This window comes from Hyaloscypha bicolor, assembly GCF_002865645.1.
Source record: "Hyaloscypha bicolor E unplaced genomic scaffold K444scaffold_17, whole genome shotgun sequence".
NCBI lineage: Eukaryota > Fungi > Ascomycota > Leotiomycetes > Helotiales > Hyaloscyphaceae > Hyaloscypha > Hyaloscypha bicolor.
Window position 1 is genome coordinate 1,900,569 of NW_020194519.1, and position 25,819 is coordinate 1,926,387.

At 49.0% G+C, this 25,819-nt stretch overlaps 12 protein-coding genes across 12 annotated transcripts; 4 read left to right on the forward strand and 8 right to left on the reverse strand.

Moving 5' to 3' along the window:
* Positions 1-228: 228 nt before the first annotated feature.
* Positions 229-1,392, reverse strand: K444DRAFT_519521 (WD40 repeat-like protein; the record flags this gene model as incomplete). The annotated part of the gene is made up of 2 exons (XM_024873961.1): positions 229-507; positions 631-1,392. The coding sequence occupies 2 exons, from the start codon at positions 1,390-1,392 to the stop codon at positions 229-231; spliced, it is 1,041 nt and encodes a 346-aa protein (XP_024742007.1).
* Positions 1,393-1,617: 225 nt separating this feature from the next.
* K444DRAFT_213797 (uncharacterized protein) lies at positions 1,618-2,950 on the reverse strand. Its single transcript, XM_024871106.1, has one exon. It carries the CDS (start codon positions 2,815-2,817, stop codon positions 1,843-1,845), a length of 975 nt encoding a protein of 324 aa, XP_024742008.1. The 5' UTR covers positions 2,818-2,950; the 3' UTR covers positions 1,618-1,842.
* A 535-nt stretch (positions 2,951-3,485) lies between these two features.
* On the reverse strand, positions 3,486-4,247 carry K444DRAFT_520004 (HET-domain-containing protein; the record flags this gene model as incomplete). Its single annotated transcript, XM_024874009.1, has 1 exon — positions 3,486-4,247. One exon carries the CDS (start codon positions 4,245-4,247, stop codon positions 3,486-3,488), a length of 762 nt encoding a protein of 253 aa, XP_024742009.1.
* A 1,338-nt stretch (positions 4,248-5,585) lies between these two features.
* K444DRAFT_582791 (aorsin) lies at positions 5,586-8,268 on the forward strand (the record flags this gene model as incomplete). Its single annotated transcript, XM_024877806.1, has 11 exons — positions 5,586-5,800; positions 5,859-6,122; positions 6,173-6,276; positions 6,455-6,616; positions 6,672-6,971; positions 7,027-7,100; positions 7,158-7,237; positions 7,290-7,602; positions 7,731-7,837; positions 7,886-8,166; positions 8,219-8,268. 11 exons carry the CDS (start codon positions 5,586-5,588, stop codon positions 8,266-8,268), a joined length of 1,950 nt encoding a protein of 649 aa, XP_024742010.1.
* A 276-nt stretch (positions 8,269-8,544) lies between these two features.
* On the reverse strand, positions 8,545-10,600 carry K444DRAFT_213817 (seryl-tRNA synthetase-like protein). Its single transcript, XM_024871107.1, has 6 exons — positions 10,276-10,600; positions 9,988-10,220; positions 9,522-9,940; positions 9,380-9,470; positions 8,956-9,324; positions 8,545-8,899 (listed from the first exon to the last, which is right to left on the reverse strand). Exons 1-6 carry the CDS (start codon positions 10,406-10,408, stop codon positions 8,702-8,704), a joined length of 1,443 nt encoding a protein of 480 aa, XP_024742011.1. The 5' UTR covers positions 10,409-10,600; the 3' UTR covers positions 8,545-8,701.
* On the reverse strand, positions 10,301-11,814 carry K444DRAFT_608781 (rheb small monomeric GTPase-like protein RhbA). The gene is made up of 5 exons (XM_024879448.1): positions 11,745-11,814; positions 11,522-11,677; positions 11,315-11,454; positions 11,094-11,222; positions 10,301-11,032 (listed from the first exon to the last, which is right to left on the reverse strand). Exons 2-5 carry the CDS (start codon positions 11,574-11,576, stop codon positions 10,793-10,795), a joined length of 564 nt encoding a protein of 187 aa, XP_024742012.1. The 5' UTR covers positions 11,577-11,677; positions 11,745-11,814; the 3' UTR covers positions 10,301-10,792.
* Positions 11,815-12,346: 532 nt separating this feature from the next.
* Positions 12,347-13,965, reverse strand: K444DRAFT_582801 (uncharacterized protein). The gene is made up of 3 exons (XM_024877807.1): positions 13,621-13,965; positions 13,043-13,564; positions 12,347-12,991 (listed from the first exon to the last, which is right to left on the reverse strand). Exons 1-3 carry the CDS (start codon positions 13,713-13,715, stop codon positions 12,547-12,549), a joined length of 1,062 nt encoding a protein of 353 aa, XP_024742013.1. The 5' UTR covers positions 13,716-13,965; the 3' UTR covers positions 12,347-12,546.
* Positions 13,966-14,263: 298 nt separating this feature from the next.
* Positions 14,264-15,805, reverse strand: K444DRAFT_213928 (uncharacterized protein). Its single transcript, XM_024871108.1, has 2 exons — positions 14,834-15,805; positions 14,264-14,771 (listed from the first exon to the last, which is right to left on the reverse strand). Exons 1-2 carry the CDS (start codon positions 15,610-15,612, stop codon positions 14,552-14,554), a joined length of 999 nt encoding a protein of 332 aa, XP_024742014.1. The 5' UTR covers positions 15,613-15,805; the 3' UTR covers positions 14,264-14,551.
* Positions 15,806-16,758: 953 nt separating this feature from the next.
* K444DRAFT_608785 (uncharacterized protein) lies at positions 16,759-17,447 on the forward strand. The gene has a single exon (XM_024879449.1). The coding sequence runs from the start codon at positions 16,944-16,946 to the stop codon at positions 17,400-17,402; it is 459 nt and encodes a 152-aa protein (XP_024742015.1). The 5' UTR covers positions 16,759-16,943; the 3' UTR covers positions 17,403-17,447.
* Positions 17,448-17,767: 320 nt separating this feature from the next.
* On the forward strand, positions 17,768-19,513 carry K444DRAFT_582803 (uncharacterized protein). Its single transcript, XM_024877808.1, has 2 exons — positions 17,768-18,013; positions 18,131-19,513. The coding sequence occupies exons 1-2, from the start codon at positions 17,889-17,891 to the stop codon at positions 19,194-19,196; spliced, it is 1,191 nt and encodes a 396-aa protein (XP_024742016.1). The 5' UTR covers positions 17,768-17,888; the 3' UTR covers positions 19,197-19,513.
* On the reverse strand, positions 19,512-21,597 carry K444DRAFT_608788 (uncharacterized protein). The gene is made up of 4 exons (XM_024879450.1): positions 21,193-21,597; positions 20,495-21,124; positions 20,212-20,402; positions 19,512-20,055 (listed from the first exon to the last, which is right to left on the reverse strand). The coding sequence occupies exons 1-4, from the start codon at positions 21,475-21,477 to the stop codon at positions 20,007-20,009; spliced, it is 1,155 nt and encodes a 384-aa protein (XP_024742017.1). The 5' UTR covers positions 21,478-21,597; the 3' UTR covers positions 19,512-20,006.
* A 1,263-nt stretch (positions 21,598-22,860) lies between these two features.
* K444DRAFT_582810 (putative rhamnose biosynthetic enzyme 2) lies at positions 22,861-24,721 on the forward strand. Its single transcript, XM_024877809.1, has 4 exons — positions 22,861-23,024; positions 23,083-23,218; positions 23,267-23,802; positions 23,853-24,721. The coding sequence occupies exons 1-4, from the start codon at positions 22,991-22,993 to the stop codon at positions 24,440-24,442; spliced, it is 1,296 nt and encodes a 431-aa protein (XP_024742018.1). The 5' UTR covers positions 22,861-22,990; the 3' UTR covers positions 24,443-24,721.
* Positions 24,722-25,819: the final 1,098 nt, after the last annotated feature.

Sequence of the window (25,819 nt, forward strand, 5' to 3'; positions counted from 1 at the left end):
TTTTGGTTAGTGCAAGGTAATCCCGCACCTACTACAATACGAGAGTGCCAGCCTACAATTCGCTCGCAGCCGGTCTAGGGCTGACAATGCTTCTTGATGATTCTAGAATCAAGTAGTAATTATACTCTACTATATATTTACACGTTCCCTTAGAACCCTCTGTAAAAAAGAAAGAAAAACATAAAAGAAGCATTACATACAGGAGACAATTCTTCGCATTTTTTAAAGCTAAACGAATTTAGACCCTTTTTCAATGTATAGAAATGAAATTCTTCCCGACGCATGTCCTAAGATAACTGCCCTACCCCACTCCGCTTCACAAGTAGGTCGATAATCAATAGGTAGCCAGAGGAGATTAGTATTGCCTTCTGCTAGCCAATGATTATTTACGTGTAAATGTGGTAACAGCTTACCGTCGGGAGAAAAGGCCACGGAAGTGACATGTGACGAGTGGCCCTCGAGCGTCTGCTGCAGGGCGCCAGTAGCCGCGTCCCAGAGCCGCACTATCTCATTATAAGATCTGGACACAATCTGCTTACCGCTAGGAGAGAAGGCTACTAAACGGACCGTGCCCGAGTGGCCCTTAAGTGTCTGTAGCAAGGCTCCTGTAGTAGTGTCCCAGAGCCGCACTGTCTCGTCATCAGATCCAGACACAACCTGCTTGCCATTGGGAGAGAAGGCTACTGAACGGACGACCCAGCCCAAATGGCCCTCGAGTGTCTGCAGCGGGGCTTTTATAGCAGCGTCCCAGAGGCGCACTGTCCTGTCATAAGATCCAGACACGACCTGCTTGCCGTCGGGAGAGAAGGCTACTGAAGTGGGCAAGCTCGAGTGGCCCTCGAGTATCTGCAGCGGGGCTCCTGTAGCAGCGTCCCAGAGCCGTACGGTCCTGTCACCAGATCCAGACACGATCTGCTTACCGTTAGGAGAGAAGGCTACTGAAGGGACCGAGTAAGAGTGGCCCTCGAACGTTAGCAGCGGGGCTCCTGTAGCAGCGTCCCAGAGCCGTATAGTCTTATCATCGGATCCAGATATGACCTGCTTGCCATCAGGAGAGAAGGCTACTGAACGGACCGAGTCCGAATGGCCCTCGAGCGTTTGTAGCAAGGCTCCTGTAGCAGCGTCCCAGAGCCGTACTATCTTATTATCAGATCCAGACACGACCTGCTTGCCATCGGGGGAAAAGGCTACTGTATAAACGGCCCAGTCTAGGTAGCCCCCAAACGTCTGTAGCATAGCTCCTGTAGCAGCGTCCCAGAGCCGTATGGTCTTATCATCAGATCCAGACACGATCTGCTTACTATCAAGAGAGAAGGCTACTGAATGGACCGAGTCTGAGTGGCCCTCGAACGTTAGCAGCGGGTCTCCTGTAGCAGCGTCCCAGAGCCGCATAGTCTTATCATTGGATCCAGATATGACCTGCTTGCCATTAGGAGAGAAGGCTACTGAAGTAATCGAGTAAGAGTGGCCCTCGAGTATTTGTAGCGGGGCTCCTGTAGCAGCGTCCCAGAGCCGCACTATCTTATCATGAGATCCAGATACGACCTGCTTGCCGTCGGGGGAAAAGGCTACTGAACAGACCCAGCTCGAGTGTCCCTCGAGCGTCTGTAAAGCAGCACTCCAATCCGCTTGTACTTTTGGTTTTCTCTGAATCCAAGTCGGGATAGACCCTTCAAATTGTCTCCGAACAATACTCCTCTCTGGGGCGAAGATAAGGGCTGAACAGTATAATTGAAGGGGCGCCTGTTCAATAATTGATCGGTTATATAGAGCAAATCGCCTTGTATCATGGATAAATGCGTGAAAATCGGGGGTTTTAATAGCCTAAGGACAAGTTAGATTCTAATAAATAATAGATAGACAGCTTACCTGAACGTGAGCCTCTAATATCAAGATTGCTTGAATCCCTTCTGACGTCTTACCCATCCACCCTAGCGCCTCAAGCCAGTGTAGTAGATGAGCTTGCAGAAACCGGTGGGCTATTTCGCCATTATGAGCCTGAGAACCACTCCTTTGCAGATGTTGAACCCAGTAGAGGCATGCGTATTGAATTTCGGGAGGAAGGCATTTCTTAATCCAATCGCTCTCAACTTGGCTAGTTTGACTACTAGGAATATGCATTTCGCAAATGTCCTTCTTCAGTGTCTGGGACATTAACTGTATACAGTCAGTTGCTAATAACTGGTGTGCCTCCTTCTCTTCTATCCAGAAATCCCCACATCGATCTTTGTTGAGGAGGAAGTCGCGAAATGAAGGGTGGTGTAGGCGGAGCTGGTGAGTCGGGTCCTCTGGAACATCAAGGATCGCATGGAGATCCTCAAATGTCTGGTCGACCTCTTCCTTTGGAAGGCGCGATAGCCTGCTTAGCGAAGAGGCAGAAAGAGGCGAGAGCAATACTACTACACTTCCAAGCGTAGACTTTAATATATCGCGTGCCTCTTCTTTCTCTTCATCCGAATAGTCCGAGGAGATCGAGTTCTTGAGGACAGCGAGGTAGATCTCGTCGAGGTGCTTCTCTGGTGCGGTAATAGCGCTACTGCTACTGCCCGTGAGGATTTTATCTAGTCTTTTGCGTGCGAATCGCCTCCCCTCACGAATGAAGCGACAAGCTGTTGCAGCCCAAATAAAGAGACCACAAGCGTGCAGAACTAGCTGTCTCAAAATTACTTCGCCTGGCCAGTCTGCTTCAAAAGTCCACTCTTGTCTGATTTCCCCCAGATTATGTTCCAGGAATAGCGAGATATCATGGTTAATGATCCTTGGCTGTATACTGTGGAGTACGAAGTCCTGGTGTTCAGCTTGCGGGATAGCGCCCATGCGATGTCGAATTAGAATTTCAGGTCTACTAGTCAAAAAGATTCGAAGTCGTACTCTCGTCAATGACCGAGCTTCAGCTAGGAGCTTCAGAATAGTCTGAACATCTCTATCATCCTCACACTCATCAAGTGCGTCAACGACAATAATGTAACAATGACATGGTTCACTCTGCAGTTTCGATAGTGGACTTAGAACAAGCTGACGCCACTGCTCCGAGAGGGAGAGGCTTGCAATATCACTCCGTTTTTTAGTAGCCTTATGGATGTATTATCGAAGGGATGGCACATTACAAGCGAGCTGCACCGCTAGACTTGTGAAGAATTTGTCGGCATGGCCCGCATCTCCGCCGCCCTTTGAGAAGAAGAAGCTGGCTCCAAGACGCTTCTGCTCGTCGTATCTGTGCGCGACGGTGCGGGAGATTGTTGACTTTCCCGTCCCAGCTAGACCGTTCAACCAAAAGATGCATCGCTCATATTGTCCATCTGCTGCATCAGCCCAGTTATATATCCCTTGTAGGAGGTCGACGCGTGTGTCAGGGAGGCAGCCAGGTTCGTATTGGCGGTTATATGAGTTGAAGGGCGCCTCATAAGCATATGGTAGGTGATGAAGTAGGTCTTTCTCAGGGCCTGAACTGCTAGTTAGCGCTAGTTTTAACAGTGCGTTAAGTATTAATCATAGGGATAGGACTTACTCTTGGAAGGTTTATCGATTGCCTCTCGGAGCCGCTGAAACGCCTTGGCCTCTCCTTCGCCATAAAGAAGGGGCATTTGGACATCGAAAATGCCAAATAGCGAGTATGCCTTGTCTTCTCCGCGTGTGGTCTGTCGACTTTTTGCCCATAAGAATCGTTCATCAATGCCGAATTGGGAGAGGGGGTTTTCTCGAAGTGCCGTGGCAGGGATTCCCGTAATCTCGTAGATTTGTTGCTCTAGAGTTCTCTTATTTCCTATTCGGTTACCTTCCCGGGAAAAGAATTCAACTGATCTTGGAGCAAGGAGTTCCTGTAAGGTCCAGCCTCGGGTAAACCATTTGCTTACTCGGAAAGCAGATTCCCAAGTATACTCGGCAGACGTATCGCTTGCTTTCCGCTTTAGTGTCGAAACATCCGATAAATAGACGTAGCATCTAACCGCTTTCTGGTACCAGCGAAACATCGAGTTGATAGCCTCTGCGAGCTCGTTACTGCTCGATTTATCGATGCAACATGTGTCCACCCAAAAGTATTGCAGCTTGTCGCGCCTGGCTTGTTCTCCACAGAGCTGTATCTTATCGTAGCCAGTCTTGTCTTTACTTGTACCGTCTGTCAGATCCTTGAACGTGACCTCCTCCGCTCCCCATCTGTGTGAAAGTATAGCATACTCGGGTATGTCGTCTTCAAAGAACTCGGTCAGGCTGGGGTTGCCTTTGCCATCTAGCTGTAGCAGACGCATTATTCCACTAAATTCGAGGATCGCAGGCGGAAGGGTTCTCGGTAGCCGATGAGCCGTCGAAATAGCATAGATGCGGAGTGATGTTGGAGAAGACGTCGTGTTGAGGCTGGCGGACTCAGCCTCGCGGCAGCCTCGCGGCAATGACATCGTCCATCATCACTGGAAGCGCAAGACCAGCCAGTCGCTCAGATTGGAATTCTAGAAGCCATCGGAATAGGATACTCGAAGCCACTTTCGATTGAGCATGATTTGTTCTTGTCGCTAAAAAGGAGCCGATGGAATTAGAGAGTGGACAATATAAACAGAAACCTAGGATATTGAATTTACCTTTCGATCTTTGGAGTTCGATCATCTAGCCTTGAATCTTAGGCAGAAGTTTGTTTTTCAATTGTGTCCGTTATGAAAGCGCGGGGTCGTCGCCCTAACCAAATATCGTTAGTTACTTCGATTCGAGGTACTGTCCCGTGTAGCAGCCATGTTTAAATATACGATCTATAGCAGCCACAAAGATGATGACGGCTACCCAGATGGTAATAAGGGTTTTAAGATCAGATAAGACTATTTTATAAGTATTAGAAGTGATAAAAGTTTGATAGCGAGGCTATAGTTAGAAAAGTATCTTGCGTCATAAAAAGGGGCTGCCCGCAGATCAGGCCCTCGGGCGGCGAAACCAACGTAATTCTGTGATAGGAGGGCTTCGAGAGCTTCAATAGTAGCTACTAAATAATACTTGCATAATTTTCTGAGTTTTATCGATGTGTGCACAGAGTTCAAGTTGCTCAAAGTCAAAGTACCTATCATTTTTTCCGGCACGTAGGGTTTTCCGGCACGCAGGGATGGACGTTAGGGACCATGAGTCACTCGAAGAGCGATCACCGAACGAAGACTGCCACACGTGACCTAACCCCCTATTCATCATCACGTGCATGTGGCGGCAACCTCAAAATTGGCGTCTGCCTTCTTTCCTCCAACGTGCTTGCACACAATCACCACAGACTCGAATTCCAATGTCCATTCCACAATGGGCAGCATGGCATCGGCAGGCAAGTGACACAGCAGGTCGGTCGATTGAGCAGGGGCACACCCGTACACCTGCCTTTTCCCGTGTGCTCGAGTGGGCAAACATTCGCTCCTACCCTGCATGGCAACTGAGATATCGGGGATCTCACATGATTTCCAGAAGGCTGCAGAACAAGGGACATGGTTCAATAGCGCGTTGTCTGCAAGACTCTTCCGAGAATTCTAAGATATTATTGTCGAACAATTACAAGTGTCCATCACTTTCTTCTGTACTTTCAGGACTCACTTGACTCCTTGATTATCACTTTTCCATCGACGATGCGTTCCATTTTCCTTGAATTCCTTCTTGCCTTTGTCGCAACAGCTCAAAGTGCAGCTGTCCCTTCTTCTCATGTGCTTCACGAAAAGAGGGACCCAGCCTCTTCAAAGCAATGGGTCAGACGCGAAAAGCTTGCATCAACTGAAATCCTCCCCATGAGAATTGGGCTGAAGCAGAGGAATCTTCACCGAGGTCATGACTTCCTCATGGATAAGTACGTTTCGCTTCATGACTTCCAAAGTACAGGGATTCTGTAGCTAACTGCAGTGCAGCTCCCATCCAGATTCTGCAAACTACGGGAAACATTGGACTTCTAGTCAAATCATTGACATGTTTGCTCCCGAGCAAAAGAGCGTTGATGCCGTTCAAGAATGGCTGGATGGCTTTGGAATCGGACCCAGACGAGTGTCCCGATCACAAAACAAAGGTTGGCTCGCATTTGATGCGACAACGGAAGCAGAAGAGAGCCTTCTCCACACAGAATATCACCACTACGAGCACAGGTCTTTGGGCCATACGACTCTGGCGTGCGAAAGGTAAGCAGAACCTGTCCAACAACGCACATTATATGCTGACTATCCGTTAGCTACCATCTTCCCAAACACATCCAAGAACATGTAGACTATATTACGCCGGGTATCAAACTCTTTGCATCAACCAAAAACCGCCGCAACCTCAAGCGTGGATTTGGTGAAGGAGGGTTCCCGTTGGTAGCCACTCCAGAGGGCTTCCCTGGCACAGCTGTCACGGCCTGGACAAGCTGTGGAAGTGGAAAGTGGTGTGTTTTGGTATAAATATGTATGAATGATGGTGCCCTAAGGGCGGTGAAGAAGCTATATATACGCCTGTACGCAGCACGTGACAACAGCTGCGGGAGAGCTTTCGACCTGCGACGAATTCATAACTCCTGCATGTATTAGGTCTCTTTACAATGTTCCAGAAATCCCTGAGTACGCCAAAACTGGGCCACGTGTTGACAATTCGATGGGAGTATTTGAAGAAGGCGACTTTTACTCTCCGAAAGATCTCGGTCGGTCTTACCTCAGTCCCAGATTGATATACTCTCAGATCACTGCTGATCCCAGAGAAAGATCTCTTTTTCGCTAACTTCACTCCCCGAATTCCTCGAGGGACGCGGCCTATCCCAGCCCTAATCGATGGCTCTGATTTACACACAGATGTTTTGTGGGCAGGAGGAGAGTCTAATCTTGATTTTCAACTTGCTTACCCACTCATCTTTCCACAAAATATCACATTGTTTCAGACAGATGACCGCTACTATGCGGCGACTGCTGGACCTAGGAGTGGTTTCTTTAACACATTTCTAGACGGTATAGACGAGTCCTACTGCAAATACTCAGCTTTCGGTGAAACTGGAGATGACTGTTCGTTTCCCTTCTTCCTCGTTTCATGAATCTCAGAAAGGACTGACTATTCAAGCGAAACTTGACCCAAAATATCCAGATCCGATGGTCTGGGGTTTTCAGGGCAAGACTATGTGTGGGGTATTCAAGGTAAATGGACATCTGGAAGGCTTCACTGTTGGCAATTGGACTAAACATAGATGCTAGCCAACAAAGGTGATCTCTATTTCGTATGGAGGACAAGAATCAGACTTGCCGGCATACTATCAGCAACGGCAATGCAACGAGTAAGACAATCTCACTTGATTAGAAGATGATGCTACTAATAAGAACTTTCAGATTCATGAAACTTGGACTTCAAGGCCACTCCGTCTTCTTTGCCTCGGGAGATACGGGTGTTGCTGGGGCTCCTCGGCCTTTATTGGGCAAGGACAGATGTCTCGGTCCAAATAGTACCATTTTCAGCCCTGCTTGGCCAAATACATGTCCATATGTCACAAACGTTGGCGCTACAAAGGTTTTCCCCAACCGTTCAGTCAGGGACCCCGAAAGCGCGGTTGTTGACCCTCCTGGGCATCCTTGGCGGGTGGCATACTCTTCAGGGGGAGGCTTCAGCAATATTTATGCTCGACCTGACTACCAGAAGCACGCTGTAACCAACCTTTTTCCTTGTCCTATATCCCGAGCTCCTTATCTCACTAGTCGGCAGGATGTTTCATACTCGGCTCTCTCCCGGCTCCATTCTCCCCGAAGAGACGTGTTGCTAATATATTGTTGTAGGTCAGCAAGTACTTGAGAGATCATAAGCCTCCGTATCCGTGTTACGAGTCTATTAGCAACTCAAGCTTTGACAAGCACGGCGGCCTCTTCAATCGGCTGGGGCGAGCGTAGGGAACCCCAATTCAATAGCCTGGAATATTTGCTAATTTTGACAGGTACCCCGATGTAGCTGCTAATGGCGACAACATCGTAGTCTATATAAATGGAGAGTTCCAAATCTCTGGAGGGACCAGTGCCAGCACCCCGATCTTCGCCTTCCTGATCAACAGGATCAATGAGCTTCATCTGAACGCTGGGAAGAGTACCGTTGGCTTCATCAATCCTGCCTTATATTCTCATCCCGAGATGCTAAATGACATAACGAATGGGACGAATCCCGGTTGTGGGACTGCTGGCTTCTCTGCTGCTCCGGGTTGGGATCCAGTGACAGGCTTGGGTAAGTCTGCATATCGAGTTGGGAGGAAGAAAAGGTATACTGACTCCGTCAGGAACTCCGAATTTCCCAAAGATGGTGAAGTTATTCATGAACTTGCCGTAGATGGCCAGAATGATCTTGAGGAATATGGGATGCTTGTGTGGTGTGGCATCGACTTCTTGGAGATCTACGAAGTAATGATAATGCCTTTTTAAAATCACGGCTAGTATGGGTGCAGCCATGGCCTCGAAATGTGTGTCCTCAAGTTGAAATGAATACAAGAAAAGCTGGCTGTGGCCGGGTCTGTCTGTCTCCGTATCTTCTAGCTTAGGCAAGAATCACAATTACGCTTACTCACGCAAGTAACTTCGTATCGAAGTGCACAGAGGTAACGGTGCCAAAGAGTCTAGACTCAAGAAATCTTTCTAGTTCATTGGCCCTGATAATCCGTTTTCGCCGCGTCATGATTTCATGCGACATGATCTTGACATTACTGGCAAGATCGAAGCCGCTCGTCTACAAGTTGCTAATTTTGTTCTCCACAAATCTCACCCCCTTATACCTTGAGGTCTTTCAACTTCTCCTCTGCCTCTTTAGGCGAAGTTCCGGCAGTTACGACCTTCGGCTTCGGTGCCTTGTCAACCTTGCCCTTTGCCTTCTGGGAGGTGGTGTCTTTAGGGAGGTCTTTGGTGAATGGGATGAATTCAGGGGCGCCGGGAAGGTACTTTCGGAGTGGCTCTGGTACAGTGAAGCCCTATTCGTGCGTTAGTCATTGAGTGACCCACCTAAGTAGATCAGATCAGGTCTCACCTCTTCAGTCTGAAAGTTCTCCAACAAACAGCAAAGTGCTCTCTCGGTGGCACATAGTGTTGAGTTCAGTGCATGAACATACTTCTTCCGAATCTCAGTCTGCAGTTTCGCACCGTAACGGATCTCAAGTGCTCTGGACTGGTAATCCGTGCAATTTGAGCAAGAGACAAGTTCCTTGTACTCGCCCTGGAAGGGGAACCAAGCCTCGAGGTCATATTTCTTTGCAGCAGCGTTGTTTAGTGCTCCAGAGACGATAGCGACGACACGATATGGTACTCCAAGAGACTGGTAGAATTCTTCCGAGACGGCGATCATTTCGTTAAACATCTCCCATGACTTTTCTGGGTCAGTAAGGACGAATTGTTCTACCTGTTCGAGATTGTCAGCCTTGGCACCAATATCAAAATGTTTGACTTATGCTTGCTTTCTCGAACTGATGAACTCGGAAAATTCCCCATGCATCTCTGCCATGCGAGCCAGCTTCTCTTCGGTAGCATGAGCTGAATCCAGCATATCTTTCGGTACAGGTTAGCAATTATGATGAGTAAGTGGTGCTGGATACCTACCGGATCGGCAAATCCTTGGCTACAAGCCACTCATCCGCATGGAAAGCAGAGATTGGTTGTTCTGAAGTGGCAATGAGGTACTTGTCATTCTGAGCCTCACCATCAATGACTTTATAGAGCTCCTCGTCGAACTGTTCCAATTGAGCAGTCTTCGCCATGTAGTCCTTCAGCATGAATTGAGGTGTCTGCAGCGGCGTGTATCCCTTCGCATCAAGGAACTCCAGGCCGTAATTGATCAAGGCCTGATTCAAGAAGACCCCCCATTTCCGCAAGAAATATCCTCGGTGTCCAACAACCTTTACTCCTCGCTCCGGGTCGTAGCCATCCAGTCTTGTCAACACCTCGTGATGTGAGAGTACGTCGCGCTTCTCCACCTTGACACCTTCGGGCGCCCATTTTCGCTGCTCAGCGTTGAAGTCCTAGAGTCCATTAGACCTGTCTACCTCCCGTCGCGTGTCTGAAATACCTCGTCGTTGTTTACGGGCACAGAGTCATGGACAATGTTGCCAATCGTGCCAATCTTCTTCTTTAATATGACTTCTTTCTCAGCGGCGGATTCGATCAAGCTCTTCTTTTCTTTCTCAAGCACCACTTTCTGCTTCATCAAGTCGTCCGCATCTTCCTTCGCCTTTCTCTTGACACCAATTTGTTTTTGGATCTCATTGATTTTTGTGTTGATTTGTGTTGCTGAGTATTGAGCTGCACACTGAATCAGCGCAAAATTCCTGTGGGACAATCGTAGGACTTGACTCACTCTTTCGGTGATCTTCGTAGAGGGCAATGACTTCGTCCACCGCTTCTTCAGGCGCATAACGACGTCTCTGGGACTCCTTGATCTTCTTAGGGTCTCCGCCCTTCTCGACGATGAAGTCGAAGACGTCAAGCATGTTGGAAATTGGTGTACTCTTTCAAAGAGTGGTGGTGTGGGCGGTTGGGTTGGGTGGTTACGAGCCGCGGATTTATTGAATCAGGAATATTTCACAGCCTCCTCGCTGGTGGTGGGGTTGGCGAGGGGTTGGCGCGCTAAAATATCCCCTGCAGGCTTCATTCAGGCTGCATCACGTGCCATGTCAGATTCAGCTTGCCACGGCTTGTACATTGACAATTCAAATACAAGAGACTCGGTTCCTGTATCCCAATCGCTCTTGTAAATTCAAAACGGATGCCCTAACGCCGAAAGTCTGCAAAGTGACCCTCTCCGAACACCTTACAGAAAGCAGCTGCCCACCTGAAAACACAAAATCAAGTCTTGCCATCTTCGACTCTCCACTCTACATGATTTGGCACTTGTTCCCACCAGCTGGCTCATTTGGGTTCTGCTGCTTCTCGATTTGTCCAACCATAAGCTCAAAAGCTTTGGTGACATTCTCATTGTACCGTGCACTTGCTTCGGTGTAGGCACAGTTGAACTTCTCAGCCAAAGCTTTGCCATCCTCAACAGTGACTTGACGTTGATCTGGACGCAAGTCACTCTTGTTCCCCACGATGACAATAGGAACCCATTCCGAGCCCTAAGTAAGTCAGTACTCAGAGGTAGGAATAGGGTGCATGTGATGATTAGGTTAGACTTACCAAGTGATTCAGAATTTTGTCTCTGATAACGTGGACCATCTCAAAGGACTGTGTCGAAGCAACCGAGTACACGAGCATGTAGCCATGGATCCCAATGAAATGTTTCGAGTTCAGGATGGAGTATTCATCCTACCCCACGCTTCTGTCAGCCTCCGTTATATCGAGACAGCAATAGCCGGCTCAGGTGATCTGATCGGTCACCAGGGAAAATTTCAACTCACCTGCCCGGCAGTGTCGATGATCTCAGTGGCGTACTCTTGCCCCTTGTACTTGATGACCTTGCTAAAGGTGTTCTCGATGGTGGGGTAGTAGCTTTCCACGAAATGGCCGTCCACGAACTGCACAGTGAGCGAGGATTTCCCTTGTCCAACATCAGTAAAAGCGAACGTGAACGTGATCTAGCGATGAGGGAAGAGAGAGCCACTCACCAACCGACCTGCTGCCGACAATCGCAATTTTGCGCTGCTTAGATGGTGCAGGCATGGCTCTCACTTGTCGCTCGTCTCTTGGTTATTAAAGGAGAGACTTGCGGGTGCAGTTGCATGAGGTTCGTCGGGTTGAAATCCCTTCTTCGGGTGACAAGGCTGTGAACTTGGTTAACTTTAGCGCGTAAGTGGCGGCGGCCTTTAGCCTAAGGAAAGCTGGACTTGCTAAGGGGTTTTTTGGTTGAGAATATTTGAAGAAAGAGTCCAGTTCTCTCTCTTTTATTTTTATCTTGTCTTTTTCTCGGGCTTGGGATTTCTCCGTTCTTGAAGTTCATTTTTGGGGTTAGGTAGCAATGTCAAAAGCGCTGCCTGGCCACCTCCCTTGAAAACCCGCGATTTCTTTTCAGCGCAGTGAACGTGTGGCTTGAAGTGAAAGAAAATATCAAAATATCCATCATTTTAGTGATATTCCTCTCTGACTCCATGCTTCTCTTCCTTTTTCTGTCTCGCGAAACACAATATTGGGAATTGATGTCTCACAGCATCCTCCTCTATTTTTAAGCGGTGGCATTCTCGGCCTCTGACGGCTAAACAAAAAATTAGCTTTAGCCTGTCCAACACAACATACTTGATTCCCCAAGAACATTTTGAACAGTTTTTCTTTAATCTACACGTCTCCTGGTATTCTTCTCTCGTGAGAGTTTGGTCAACCCCAAAGACCATATGGGGTTGATACAAAATTACCTTGGTCAAATCATACCTTAACAGATTTCAACCCAAGTACTGCACTGTATTCATCAGGAAGGGCAGGAGCAATGAACAGAAGTGGTCAGCTTTTCTTGTGTTTGTTTTGATATCTCTTTGATTCCTTAGTTGTCTCTGCTTCTTCCTGTTTGTTTTCCTTAAGTTCCAAAAGAGGCACAATCCCCAGTTCCCCAAAACGCCAGCTATGGGGTGTCATGTTTCCCATCTCATCTTCATTCATACAAATCTAAAGGTCGCTTAAAACTCGCAAACTATTGCAAATATCATCTAGATGCTTGCCTCGCGGCAGTGGCAGCTTTGTCTTTGGCTGCCAGCCGCTGGGCAGCCTCGTCCAGAATCTCGCCCATTTTATTATCACCTTCGCAACGCTCTTGCTCAAGTTTCATGTCCATAACCATTGAAAGCTCAGGGCAGTAGTCGAAGTTGCTCTTCCTCCGAACTGGGTCCCTCCAAACATCATCCGCGAGGTTATCTGCTCGGACGTGGTATCCCATAGGCTTCGCATGCCATATGTCTTCGACAGCGAAATGATCCTCTTGGACTCCACTGGCAACCTTGGCACCGGGAAGGAGAGTGATCCTCTTGCCGAACCACTCGTCTTCCGGTTCTGTGTCGTTGTATCTGGATTGGAAATTCAAGATTTTCTTTACCGCAGACACTCTTCGAAGTGAAAGGCCTCCATTGCCAGCAAATCTATCGTCAGCAGTCCTAGGAGCCATTAGCAGCTCCTTATAGCACATGCAAAGCATCTTGGCTTACCTTGGAGCTCCAGCCCAGTCATAGTCCAACCAGTCGTTGAGACTGTCATCGGATCGAGCACACAGAATGGCATCAGCCTCAAACTTCAAGAGCCACTCCACATTTGGCAAGAACTCATCGTAAAAGCGAACGTCGGTGAGTAACCTGTAAACAAGTTCTTTGCTCTCGATCGACCATGGTTTGGGAAGTACCACTAAATCCAGCTTCCCGTTCGCCTCCTGAAATTGCGTCGCAAAACTTCGAGAGACGCTGATCACACTCTTATTCGAACCTATGAAAACGAATCTCCAGTCGTGTGGCACCACCGATATCATATGTAGGAGTTGTGGGACGAGATGGGGAATCGGGCGGGCCTCGATCAGGAGAGCGACCTTCGTGGCATTGAATTGAGCCTTGGGGTCGTATTTGGGGTGCCAGTCGACTTTGACGGCTGGCAAATGCTGGATGGCATCGTTATATGTATCTTTCGCAACCTCTCGGATGGATTGTTTGTATGAAGGGAGGAGGTATGCGATTGTCCATCTTCGGGCGTTGACACGGTCAGTTTCCAGACTTCAGCTGAAGGCGAGACCACTCACGTTACTAGAAGAGATGCGACTAGCAGTATTCTTGTCCTTGTAATGGCAAAAATTCCGCTGCCCAACGGGCTGGGCGTACTATGTAAGGTTGACATTGTGCCCAAGGCCGCAGACCCGGCGTGCTCGAAGTCCTGAGGGTCAAAGTAGGGATGTTTTCGGATTCTTGACAGGAGGCGTTGACCCGAACCTAAGGCATTCCTGAGAAATGTTTTCTGGGTATATTCATACTGTATTGTTCTTCATATTTGGCAGACTAATCTTCTGCTCCGGCGGTAAGTTTGTTATCATTGAGGAAGACTTCGAAACGTCGAAAAACGGTAGTGATCTTGCGCGACTCGCTGCCGGGTACGAGCCAGGCGTTGGCAGGGTCAAGGTTTCCTAGTTGCTCCGCGAGCGTGGGCGGATATTGCGCCCCCCTGTCCGCGCTGATCCAAGCGTCGTCGCGGCATGGGGCTGAGCTTTTTAGCCTGGTTAGATTACAGTAAACATTGTTGTAAATTTAGTTGATCCGATCGGATGGGACGCTATATTTTTCGTCCCATAACAGCGCTCTAGATCCCCTGAGCGGGAACGCCGTCATATCCCAGATCATTGGAAAAAGGGGGTTCTTGCTATCGGATCTTCCCCCAGAGCATTTTCAACGCTGTGTGAAATCTTCTGCAAGGTGCTGCACCGAGACAATGTCTCTCCCTTTCAATTGCGAATCTATCAATGTTTGCACATCACTTCCTACCCCCTTGCTATTCAACATCCCTTACAACCAGATATCAAAAATGCAAACTGTATAGGGATGTTTTCATTCAATTTTGCAAGTTGACGCAGGAAACTCCATCCAAATTCCAAATTCCAAACTCCAAACTCCAATACCATGCAATAACCCCGCTGAATGCTTTCCAAAATAATCCTTCCTTCATGAAGAGGTATCTTCAATTTACCCCTCTGAACAAAGCTTGTACTCTGGGCACCATTCATCCAAACTTAGCATTTGCTCCTTTAGCCACATGTGAACTTGATGTACACCAAGAGGGTGCGGGTAGTCGATCGTCTCCACACTAAATGTCCTGGCGACTTCTATAGTTGGCAGATTGATAGCTCCTTCCTCCTCCGGCTGGATGCCTTCTTTCTGTTCCTCTTTTTGTATTTCTGTCATCCTGTCACACGCAAAGTCAGATCAGGATTATGAAACTCTCCACAACCCTCTGAAGAAACATACCTGTTGAAATACCACTGATCCTCAAACCGATCGCCCTCCTTTTTCGTCTTCTGCCAATCCCATTTCTCTAGTATATTGAGAGTTGTACTCCTCTTCCTCAAACTCAAGCCCCCATTATATCCCTTTCCCAAATTCTTCGCAACTGGCGCCCCGACAAAGTCATAAGCAAAATAGTCGTCCACGCTTCGGGCTGCGTTCGCGCACAGCATGCTGTCGCTCTGGAAGATCAAGATATGTTTCGCTGGTGCTAAATCCTCCCAGAGCCACTTCGTCGTCATAAACTCGTTCACAGAGTCCGAGTTGGTGAAGAGCACTGTCTGAGGCAGCATACGAATCTGAACCGTGCCGGACTTCAAGTATCTATTCAATGCAGCAGATGCCGAGAATTGGCCTACCGATTCCATAGATGTGTATATGAGGATGGGCCAAGAGGGCCCAAGAACGCCGCTGAAGTGTAGGACAAGAGGAATGAGGTTGGTGCGGAATTGTGTCTCGACAATGACTGCCGCTTTGGTAGCAAGTGTGCCATTGAAGCTACCGCTTTCCAGACTGATTTTGTTCCCGGTCTGCGATGCCGATTGCCCTTTATTAGTGGTCGATTGTTGTGGTGGGGGTGCGCTCGTTGAAATGGATTCAGTATGCTGGGAGTACACGTTGAGAATTGTACTTTGGGGGAAGCACAGCTTAACGGTCCAGAGGAAGAGGAGAATGAGGAAAGCGGAGAGAAGGATATTTCGTGATTTGCGGCGGCGTTCTTCAATGGTGTTGATTAAGGCCATGGTCAGTGGCCCTCCAACTCACGTCGTTGTGCTCTGCGTGGTAATATATGAAATACCAATAGTCCTTGGGGAATTATTGCCCCATCATCCAACCCGAATCTTTCCCGCGTGAGAGGTAGCCTTTGATATCGGCGCCGTTCGTACAGTGAGTGTGTTGTAAAGAAGAACGAATCGAAGACTGAAAATGGAATTATGATTTTCATCGACCTGTGTAAAGCAACAGAAGGGATGAATTCCAGATCGACAGCGAGTCCGAAAAGGGAAGCCTGGGATTGAGAGCCACTATCACTAGCTTGTCAAGAGCAGTTAAGTTGGTCTCAGATTTGAAGATACGGAATTATCCAAACGCGTGGAAACAGACAACTAGAGCCACATGGCCCACACCTTCGGGGAACCCTTTGTCCCATCCTTCTCACTTGAGATCTGAGCAAAAGGTCACCAAGGTATCCACACCGCGTTTGCGCAAAGAGAGTTAGAAAAATGGATCCGTGAAGCTTGACTCCTCTAACACCTTCCGATGTCTCAGCTCTGGAGAATTGATAGGCTTGGCTGAAGCACGTTTGAACCTTGATCTGAGATCACACATTCCAGATTCTAGACACATCGCTCGACGCGTCAGGACCTCCATCAGAAAAGCCCCAGCTGGGCTCTTCCCTAGGAACGCCATCACCACGCTTTTTCGGATCAGCAGAACCGCTGCTGAATGATGTGACTCTAATCGTTAGGCTGAGATGGAAGCAGCACTGTTCAAAACTGGTTCTTGCGAAGACTGGAACGTGGTAGTTCAGGCTATGTGCCCAAGAAAAGAAGAGGAAAAGACTGGCTGATGTCGAAGGAGATTTAAGCTTTTGATATATTGACCCCCTTATACGCAGCGTAAATCGTGCGGAGCATGGGGCTGGAGTTCGGAAGCGAAAGGCAGGCAGCCCAACTGGCCTGTTGCAGGGCTTAGGAAGGTTATTTTCTTAGCGTAGCTGGCCTGGCCTTTCATGCCCGAAAATCACTTGTTTCTAAGAACTGGCTAGTGTACCAGGGCCGTAGGAGCCCCCGCATTGGGAACACCTTGGAAACGTTTCAGTAACGATATAGAAATGTATTTCTAGGTTCTGTGTATTATATATCATTGATATAGACGGGAAAGCATAACGAAAGTGAAAGAATATTTGATGCCTTAGAAGTTGTAACTGGCCGTGGCCTGTTTTCTACCCCTGTAACAGGCCAGGTGGAGACGCCAAGCAGGCCAGCTCAACTACAGTACTTCGTACTTCGTACATACTCGGATGCGAACAACCTGAATCTTGAATCTCGAATTACTGAATGGAACTGAAGATATGGAGTTGAGCCAGCACGACGGTTTCGTTCTCTCTCTCTCTCTCTCTTGGCACCTTATGCAGACGATCCGGACTCCGAGTAGCTTGCCGAATTGTTATGCCGAAACGACGCTTCAAGTTCATGGATTATCCAGTAGCCCCACGAAGGTAACAGTCTCCGGTCGAGTTGTGGGCATCGAGCACACAAATTCTCCCCACCCCTCGTACAAGCTGATACAGCAGGCAATGACGAATGATGACATTTCGGTGTTACAGATATTAGACGAATATGATTTGCTCGTTTCAAGCCAGCCCCCAAGCCAGGGAGGGAGTGTTTCCGCCGGCCCTCGAGATGTTAGCGCTGCAATCCTGCTGCAACCCTTCGGTGTTCATTTGGGGAGTTCTGCAAATGTCACTGGAAAAGCCGCGTACTCGCTACCGATACGTCTGTTCATTCGACAACATTTGGAAGTCCTTTGAACGGGCAACAGCTCATGCCATTCGTTGATGGATCGAACACAGCCCTCTCCTGACTTCTTCACAGCGACGCTGAGCCTCAAGTTCGCCGTGACTCGGGCCGTGAGAAGAGAAGGAAAGGGCGGTAAACCAGTACGTAGTCATTCGCTCTCTCGAGGTCTGGCCACGGCAATGATTTGCAAATTACCGTTTGGAGGTGGAAATTTAAATAGTTCGCGGACTCGATAGCGGTAAAAAGGGGCTACCCTGCATGCCCCTGTTTTCAGCGAGCCACTTCCCCCGCCAAGCGGGCCCCACCATCACAACCTTAGGCCGCAGCGGTGACCTCTCAGGCCATCAACTTATCAGCTCGCAGTCGTTCATCTGCCATTCCGAATGCTTCTCCAACCTCCACTTCAAGTGGCGCCACTCTCCTTCTGCCGGCATTGACTTGTCTGCTTCCGCCAATCCATCTACTCTCAGAGCTGAAGAGCCATAATATTCGTAATCATGGTATCTTCAGCGTCCGAGATGACGATTGAGGATGCCTGGGAATACATCAAATCCGCGGCCTTGACCGGCTGGTCAAGGACAACGCGACGAATGCGCGCTGCGGGCGCTGTATTGATATTTTTGTATGCTCTCCCTCTTCTTTAGACCTCGATGTCCCCCATCAACTGCCGTTCGAAGCTTGTTGTGTTCCTCTTTCTTGCTCATTGTCGCACATTCAAGAATTTAACAAGGGAACGCAGTATTTTATGCTCCATCCTCCTCCGCCCTTCAATGCCGAGTCCATCACTCCCCCGAGTCCCTTCTATAAGCCTCGAGTATGGCTCGCCCGACATTTCACCCTACAACGCCTCCAAAGTAGCCCTCCTCATTGAGAACCGCGTGAACCCGATCCTCGCACCCCTAATGATACACTTCATGTCCGTCGTGCCCCCGGACTGGCGCTTCCGCTTCATGGGCTCTCTGGAGTCTGTCGAGTTCCTGAACACCAGCCGAGCGATTCGGAACCACGTTGCGAGCGGGAAGCTCGATTTAACATATATCCCCGCGAATATGACGACAGGGAGCCAGGAGGAGATCTCGAAGTTCCTGACGACATTATGGCTTTATGAGACGGTGCTGCAGCCTGCGGAGTGGCTGCTGGTGTTCCAGACTGATAGCATGCTCTGTGCGAATAGCAGGCAGAGCTTGAATAACTGGCTGGAGTACGATTGGGTTGGAGCACCGTGGAATCCGAGTGGAAGGTTCGGAGGCAATGGAGGACTAAGTTTACGGAGAGTGAGCAGGATTATTGAAGTTCTGAGATATCAGACGAGGCTTCCAAATTCCGAGCCAGAGGATGTTTGGCTTACGGATCGGTTGGGCCACCGACCGGGAGCGAAGCTTGCGAACGGGACGGCCAGTCTGACATTCAGTGGGGAGATGTTTGGCGGCGAGGGGGAGAAGGTTGGAGGCAAATGGAAGGGCAAGATCAAAGATCCTACGAAGGCTGGGGACTTGATCAAGGGGATTGATGACTGGCGAGATGGATTCTATGAGCCCATGGGTTACCACACCGGCGGCAGTGGAGACACGCTACACAACGGCATCTGGGGAACCCCAGCGATGAGAAAGCACATTTGGGGCTATTGCCCTGAGGTCAAAATGATGCTCAAAATGGATGCTGCAAAGTACGTTCCAGGCGACTGTCACAGCAACTGGAAGAGGTCAGAGCAAGGTTGGGATGGGATGTATCCTGATCTCGGCGAAACGGAAATCATCGACGGAGAGGAATACCCCATACTTCCTGCAGGCTTAATGCCTTGGTAGAAGCCCGCGTTCACACAAAATCACATATCTGGACAGCAAGAGCAGCAAAAATCTTGCACACGCGGTCCATCACACTATGTACTATCATCTGAAGGATGTCCGACTTCCTCATAGTATCAGGAGCCTGGCATTTGGGTTCCTACTTTCTTCCTGGGAAATTTATGGGAGCTGGGAGTTCAGGAAATTTGAGAAGAGAAGAGGGGCGGATACCCCTTGTGTCTTGATAGAATGGGGGGCGTTGGATCTGGGGTAACTAAATGCGTACATAAAATAGATGAGATCTGAATGAAATACCGCTTTTGCGCGTTGATTATTGCAAGACACTTTTGTGTTGTAAGACATGATATCAGGAATCCATTCCCGCATTGACACCAAGAATGCCCTTTCCGGTCCAGTCAAGGCCGTAATGTTCAATGTTTCAGACCCATCGAAAAGCAATTCAAGACAATCCAAGGAGTTCTCCCGTTGCAGAAAAGGCTTGATTCTCAAGCAAAAGCAATTCTATTCTAAAAATCCACGTATGGGACGTGTGTCATTCCTGTCTATCTTCACGCTGCTATCTCCTTAGAAAGCCAAGATTCTTAATTCGCCATTTCCTGGAAATAAGTTGAGCGCCAGTGCAGATCCCCTGTAAATTTATACAAGTAATATTTTGGGATGCTAGCTTGTAGCACATTCGTCTTGAGATGTTTATGGATGAATGATATGCCCAGGGACGCGTGGTAAGCGCGCACGTGCGATGATTCTGAAACGAAACGAGGCCAGCTTGAGGGCGCGGCCACGGTCGAAGATATTTTTGTGGGACCTGGTTTACGACTTCGATTGCTGGGCTTTGTGCTTAAGCATCACAATTGAGTACCTATCTTGGTATTAGTGAAGGCCTAGTGGAATGGTGGTGATAACTGTGCAGGAAGTGTCGACAAATCTGCCCAGAATAATAGATGTTCGAATGATTTGAAGAAAGAAGGAAATATGACAAGAAGTCCCGAGTGACCCCATTGGGGCGTAAACTCACAAAATGATGCCTCCAACGGCAACGAAAACCCCGATCACGGATTTATCTCCAACGGCACGACCTGATGTGAGCCAACCTAAAGCCACAATGGAACAGGTCTTCACATGACCAACAACAGTGCTGGACACAGGACCTGTTTGTGCGATAATGAAGAACTGGGACATATTGATTATGCAGGCGAACATGCCAGACTAGGTGTAGAATCAATATCAGCCGAGCTCTGCATACACGAAATCGCAAGTTTTGGTAACCAGCGAGCGGTTGGAGAGAAAGGAATACGAACCATCATAATCATGACCCATCTGTTTATGGGAACTTCGGTCCATACTGGGAAAGTGTCCACAAACGGAATCACATAGAGCAGCATGAAAGATGCAAGCGGCGCCTGGTTGAAGAGTAATTGCATGCTGTTCATCTGAAGCTTCTTGTGATAGCTGGAAATCCAGACTGTGTAAAGAGAGCTTGCAAAAATCCCCGAGAATGCAAAGATGACGCCCAAGCTGCTGGTAGTCTTTACACTTGCATCCGCGCTGGGTAGCGAATCGTAATAAGAGACCATGGCAACACCGATACAAGCCGGGATTAAAGCGTATATGGCATTTCGAGGGAGCGTCGATTTGTATAGCACATAATTCATGAGGGCTACCATTGGTGTAAGTAGAATTCGTGCGACTTGGTAGAATGTGACGGTCGAGAAGGCGAGAGACAGATTCGGAAGGATGACGTTCAAGGACATCGCAACTGCCAGAGGGATGATTTCCTTAATTGCAGCCCGTCTTGGTGTAAACATCGCAAATCGAGGACGAGATAGAGTAAATAGTGTGAGCCATGTTATGAAGAAATGGAAGGCCGCGAAGGTCAGTTGGGCGAGTTTTAGGGTAGGGTCCGAAAAGATTGCTTTGTTCGTGAAGACCTGGAGCATCCATAGGTTAGCGGCCTTTCCGATGCCTTCCGAGAGGCTCTTGGGACTGTAGAACTCACGATGCCGATCGTTGCCAATGTGTTGACTACCATCCATATGAAAGATGATCTGACTGAAGCCTCGGATGTAGGTTGGGCTGGCTTCTCGTGCTCTGCAGGCAGCATTTCCGCCCTTTCATCATCATTATCTCCATCTCCAAACTCTAAGTCTTCCGGAGACTTCAGCTTGACAAAGCCCCCTTCTGTTTCGCTTAGCGTGCCATGCTTCTCGTTCTCATCATATGCTTCTGCCTCGGTGACGGAAGAGCTGGTGGAGGGCGCGCGGTCAATTGATCGTTCGGCCATTGTTGCTGAAGGGACAGGACGTGATTGAGAACACGAAAGAAAGGAGGGTGGGGGGGGATGCGAATAAGTTTAGAATAGTGGAGGCTTACGACATCCCAAGTTGTGAAGTTGTGAACGAACGAACAAAGGAGAGAGGTGTGCGTGGTCATAACGGGAGGCGTGGCGCTAGCCTGGGCCATCATTACATTGCGTACTCGTACATTTTTAGGAAACGCGCCGCAGCTGAGAACTTGCAGGGGGGAGGTGAGGGAGGAGGGAAGGGGGCCACCGCCTGGAGAGAATTTACGAGGTTACGAGTTAAGTACGCGGATTTACGCCCCAGATCATATTTTCTGTCCTCCCTGCTTCTGTCTGCAGAGGCTAGCGCTCCGTCTCGAATTACCTCCGTAGGCCTCTGGAGCTCTGAATCTGAAGTGCTGAGGGCTCGTCCGAATCCGAGTCTTGCCATGGTGGTACGATCTATGATTTCCAACTTCCTGTCCACATCCCCACACCCCTCGTGCGTAATAATGAAGAGGCTCCCACTCCCAGCCTCCAAGCTCAAACACGGTCAAGAAAGGGGTCCCGTCTCGGCTGATCAGCGACAGCGTTGGCGTCACTTCTCGACGACACCAGTGGATCACCGTGGGGCGTTCCCTGTTCCAACTCCCGAGCTGTTGTCGAGACTTCCCAGTCATTCATTCTGTTCACTACAAGTAACTTCATTTCAATCCCATCTCACCAGAATCACTGTGGCTTTGTGCTTTTTCGTGTCCCTTCAAACTTGAAAGGGGCCATCGTGAGAAATGCAAACCAAATCCTGACCCTGGCAACGGCAACGGCCCCACCCTGCTTCACAAGTAAGGCTGCCAGGCAATAATCAGCACCTTTCCTCCCTTGCGCAGATGTCACCGCGACCCAGCTTTTGAATCGTGAGGTCTCATTCCAGCAAGGGTAGGTGCACAGCCTCGGCAGGTCCAAATCGACAGGCCAGAAGCCGCAAAAAAGGAATAAGTGATTTTGACAATCCAAGTGATTATCAACCATCGTGATCCCCGTATGCGATGCACACCCGTCGAGTCAAGGGATAGAAAAGGCTTGGAAGAGAAATACGAAGTTCATGTGCGACTGGGGCTCACGAGGGGCAGCCTCGTTAGGTCCCTTACCTACACGCACCAGCAGGAAACACTGGGATGAGAGTGAAGTCCGTAGCCATTGAACTTGAAATGCGAATGGACGACCGACTCCCGATTTAAGATTACAAGTAGATAGCATTCTCGTAAATTCAGAAACGCATGTGATGTCTTGACTAGTTTACGCAATTGACATGCTCCACCTACCTGCGAAGGCATGCATTTTTTAAGCGACAGCTGGATTAAATAGGTTCCACAGACCGCCCCCTTGCGACTGGCCGTAGGTTTCCCTGCACTCTGCACAACTTCACCAATCTTTTTACGGCGCTGTCCAACTGACGACACCGAGAAGGCGTTTATCCACTCATTCAAATAGCCATTTACGAGATCAATTGACCACTATGCCAGCAACGAACGGCACGAGTGGAGCAACTGGTACGTCCTAGGTTCTGCCGTCCTGCAGATGCAGCCGCTGACTCAAGTATTGCAACAGCTGCCTCGTCACGGCCAAATCGGTTTTTTGAAGATTTCGGCGTTTGGAAGGATGCGCCAGTGCTGATTGGGACCACAAAGTACGAGCCGTTGCCAGATGTAAAGAATATTATGATCACAGGTGGTGCTGGCTTCATGTAAGTAAAATACGCCGAAGTCACAAGAATAGATTCTAACAACCATAGCGCTTGCTGGCTTGTACGACATTTGACACTGACATACCCTAACGCATACAATATCGTATCCTTCGACAAACTCGACTACTGCTCCTCTCTGAATAACACTCGGGTCCTGAACGATAAACGAAACTTTTCATTCTACCATGGCGACATCACGAACCCGTCAGAAGTTATGGATTGTCTAGAACGACACAAGATTGATACAATTTTCCACTTCGCCGCGCAGTCTCACGTCGACCTGAGCTTCGGAAACTCGTATGCTTTCACACACACAAACGTATATGGCACACATGTTCTGCTGGAGAGTGCCAAGAAGGTTGGCATCAAAAAGTTCATCCATATTTCAACAGATGAGGTTTACGGAGAAGTTCGAGACGATGCGGATGACTTGCTGGAGACCAGCATTCTAGCACCCACGAATCCCTACGCAGCAAGCAAGGCGGCAGCTGAGATGCTCGTCCATTCCTACCAGAAGAGTTTCAAACTTCCTGTGATCATTGTACGCAGCAACAATGTCTACGGCCCGCACCAGTATCCCGAGAGTGAGACTAGCAACCCCTTACTTGAGTTTGAATTACTAATCTCTTGTCAGAAATTATTCCCAAATTTAGCTTGCTTCTCCATCGGCGACAGCCAGTTGTCCTGCACGGTGATGGAACTCCCACGAGGAGATACCTCTTTGCTGGTGACGCAGCCGATGCGTTCGACACAATTCTACACAAGGGCACAATGGATCAAATTTACAATGTTGGATCCTACGACGAGATTTCCAACTTGACATTGTGCTCGAAGCTTCTAACATACTTGAATATCCCGCATGATACCCAAGAACAACTTCATAAATGGGTGAAGCACACAATTGACCGACCGTTCAACGACCATCGATACGCCGTTGACGGAACGAAGTTGCGACAGCTGGGCTGGGAGCAGAAGACTAGTTTCTCGGAAGGAATGGCCATCACAGTTGATTGGTATAAGAGATTCGGCGAGTCATGGTGGGGCGATATCACCAAGGTTTTGACGCCATTCCCTACTGTAGCTGGAACGGATGTGATTGCTAGCGAGGAGCCGATTGAGGATATCCACGAAAGCATGCTTATCGACAGTGATGATCAGATGACATTAGCCAAGAAGAGAAAGATTGACGAGACCAGTTCAGGACCACAAGCAGTGAAGGCATAGGGGTTTGAAATAGACGGCTACACGTGACGGAGTATGCAGTCATGCAATACGTCGCTGCGAGCAGAGACGGAACGAAACATTGTTATTGCATCTCCTTTTCATGTACTCATAAAATTTCCCTTTTGGATGGCGTTGGATAGTAACGAGTCCTGGCTTGGCTAGGCCCGGGATTGAAGTGAGTTATGGTAGCATCTAGAGAATGTGAAAAGCTGCAGCCGCACACGAGTGACAGGGGCAATACAAAGGGAAACCCAAGACCTTCTGCAGCCACTTTCCGAGAGATCACAAACTGGAAAGCGTTGTTATCATGTGAAAAGAAGCGGGAAAGCGAAGCTACCACCACGTTTACATGCAGGAAAGCAAAGCAGGTGCAGGCTATTATTGTCCACCAGCGCATGCACGAAGCTTCCCAGCAAATAGGGAGGCGGGGAAATAACACCGAGCAGCCTTTTCCTCATGCAGAAACCGCAAGAGGAAGCATGGGGGCGCGCTGCAGTATTCTCATCATTGCAGACAGCCAAACCAGCTGTCAGTCATGAGTGGGCCCTCGACAGCCGTGGGAAACTCGCTCGTTGGATGTTAATTCCAGTACACTGACAACTCACCGTCTCCAGAGTGGGGGTAAAGTCCAGGACCCAAGAACCACCATCGCCAATCTCCGGGAATGGCAAGGTTTCACTGCTTTGCCCAGCCTCCGGGTTGAGACGGGAAATGCATATCATTTGGTAGCTTGGGAACAGATGCTGGGCCCGCTAGGCTCTGCTGTGCGCTCATTCGAACAAAGTTTCTTCCATGAACCGATGTGCTGGTTTGTGGAGGGGCGCGGGATCCTTCCCCCCAGGCGAACCAGCCATTGGGAACAATCCGGGCGTCTGGACCTGAATTTAGCCTGTCAAAGCCTGTTCATTGCAACCTGGATGGGCCAATGCAACGCCCTGCAGCCCGCGATGCCCTTCTTTTCTTCTGCCGTGGCCTTTCGTCTCCTTCCTCGTCCGGGTCACCGCTCCTCACAATATTCAATTCAAAGCTCTCCCCCTCCTTCTGGCGTCGCGGACCAGTGCCATCCCTGTTAATCAAGAGCAACGATACGGCTCACAATGGTCCTCGATGTCCCCTCCTCGTCTGGAACTTAGCTGGTTGTGGTCATGATACCCTCCCACTCTACTTCCAAATCAGAGTGCCTTTTAGGAGCAAAATTCTGGCCACACATCCTTGCATTGGTTGTGTCTAAACTTGGCAAGCACATATACACCTCAAACAACTTGGGATGGAGGGGGAGGGAGAGACAGTCAATGCTTTGGAGGGCTTACTGCCAAACAATCTGGCAGCTGTACCTCTTGTGCCCGACGACGATCCAATGGGTGAGAATGAAGCTCT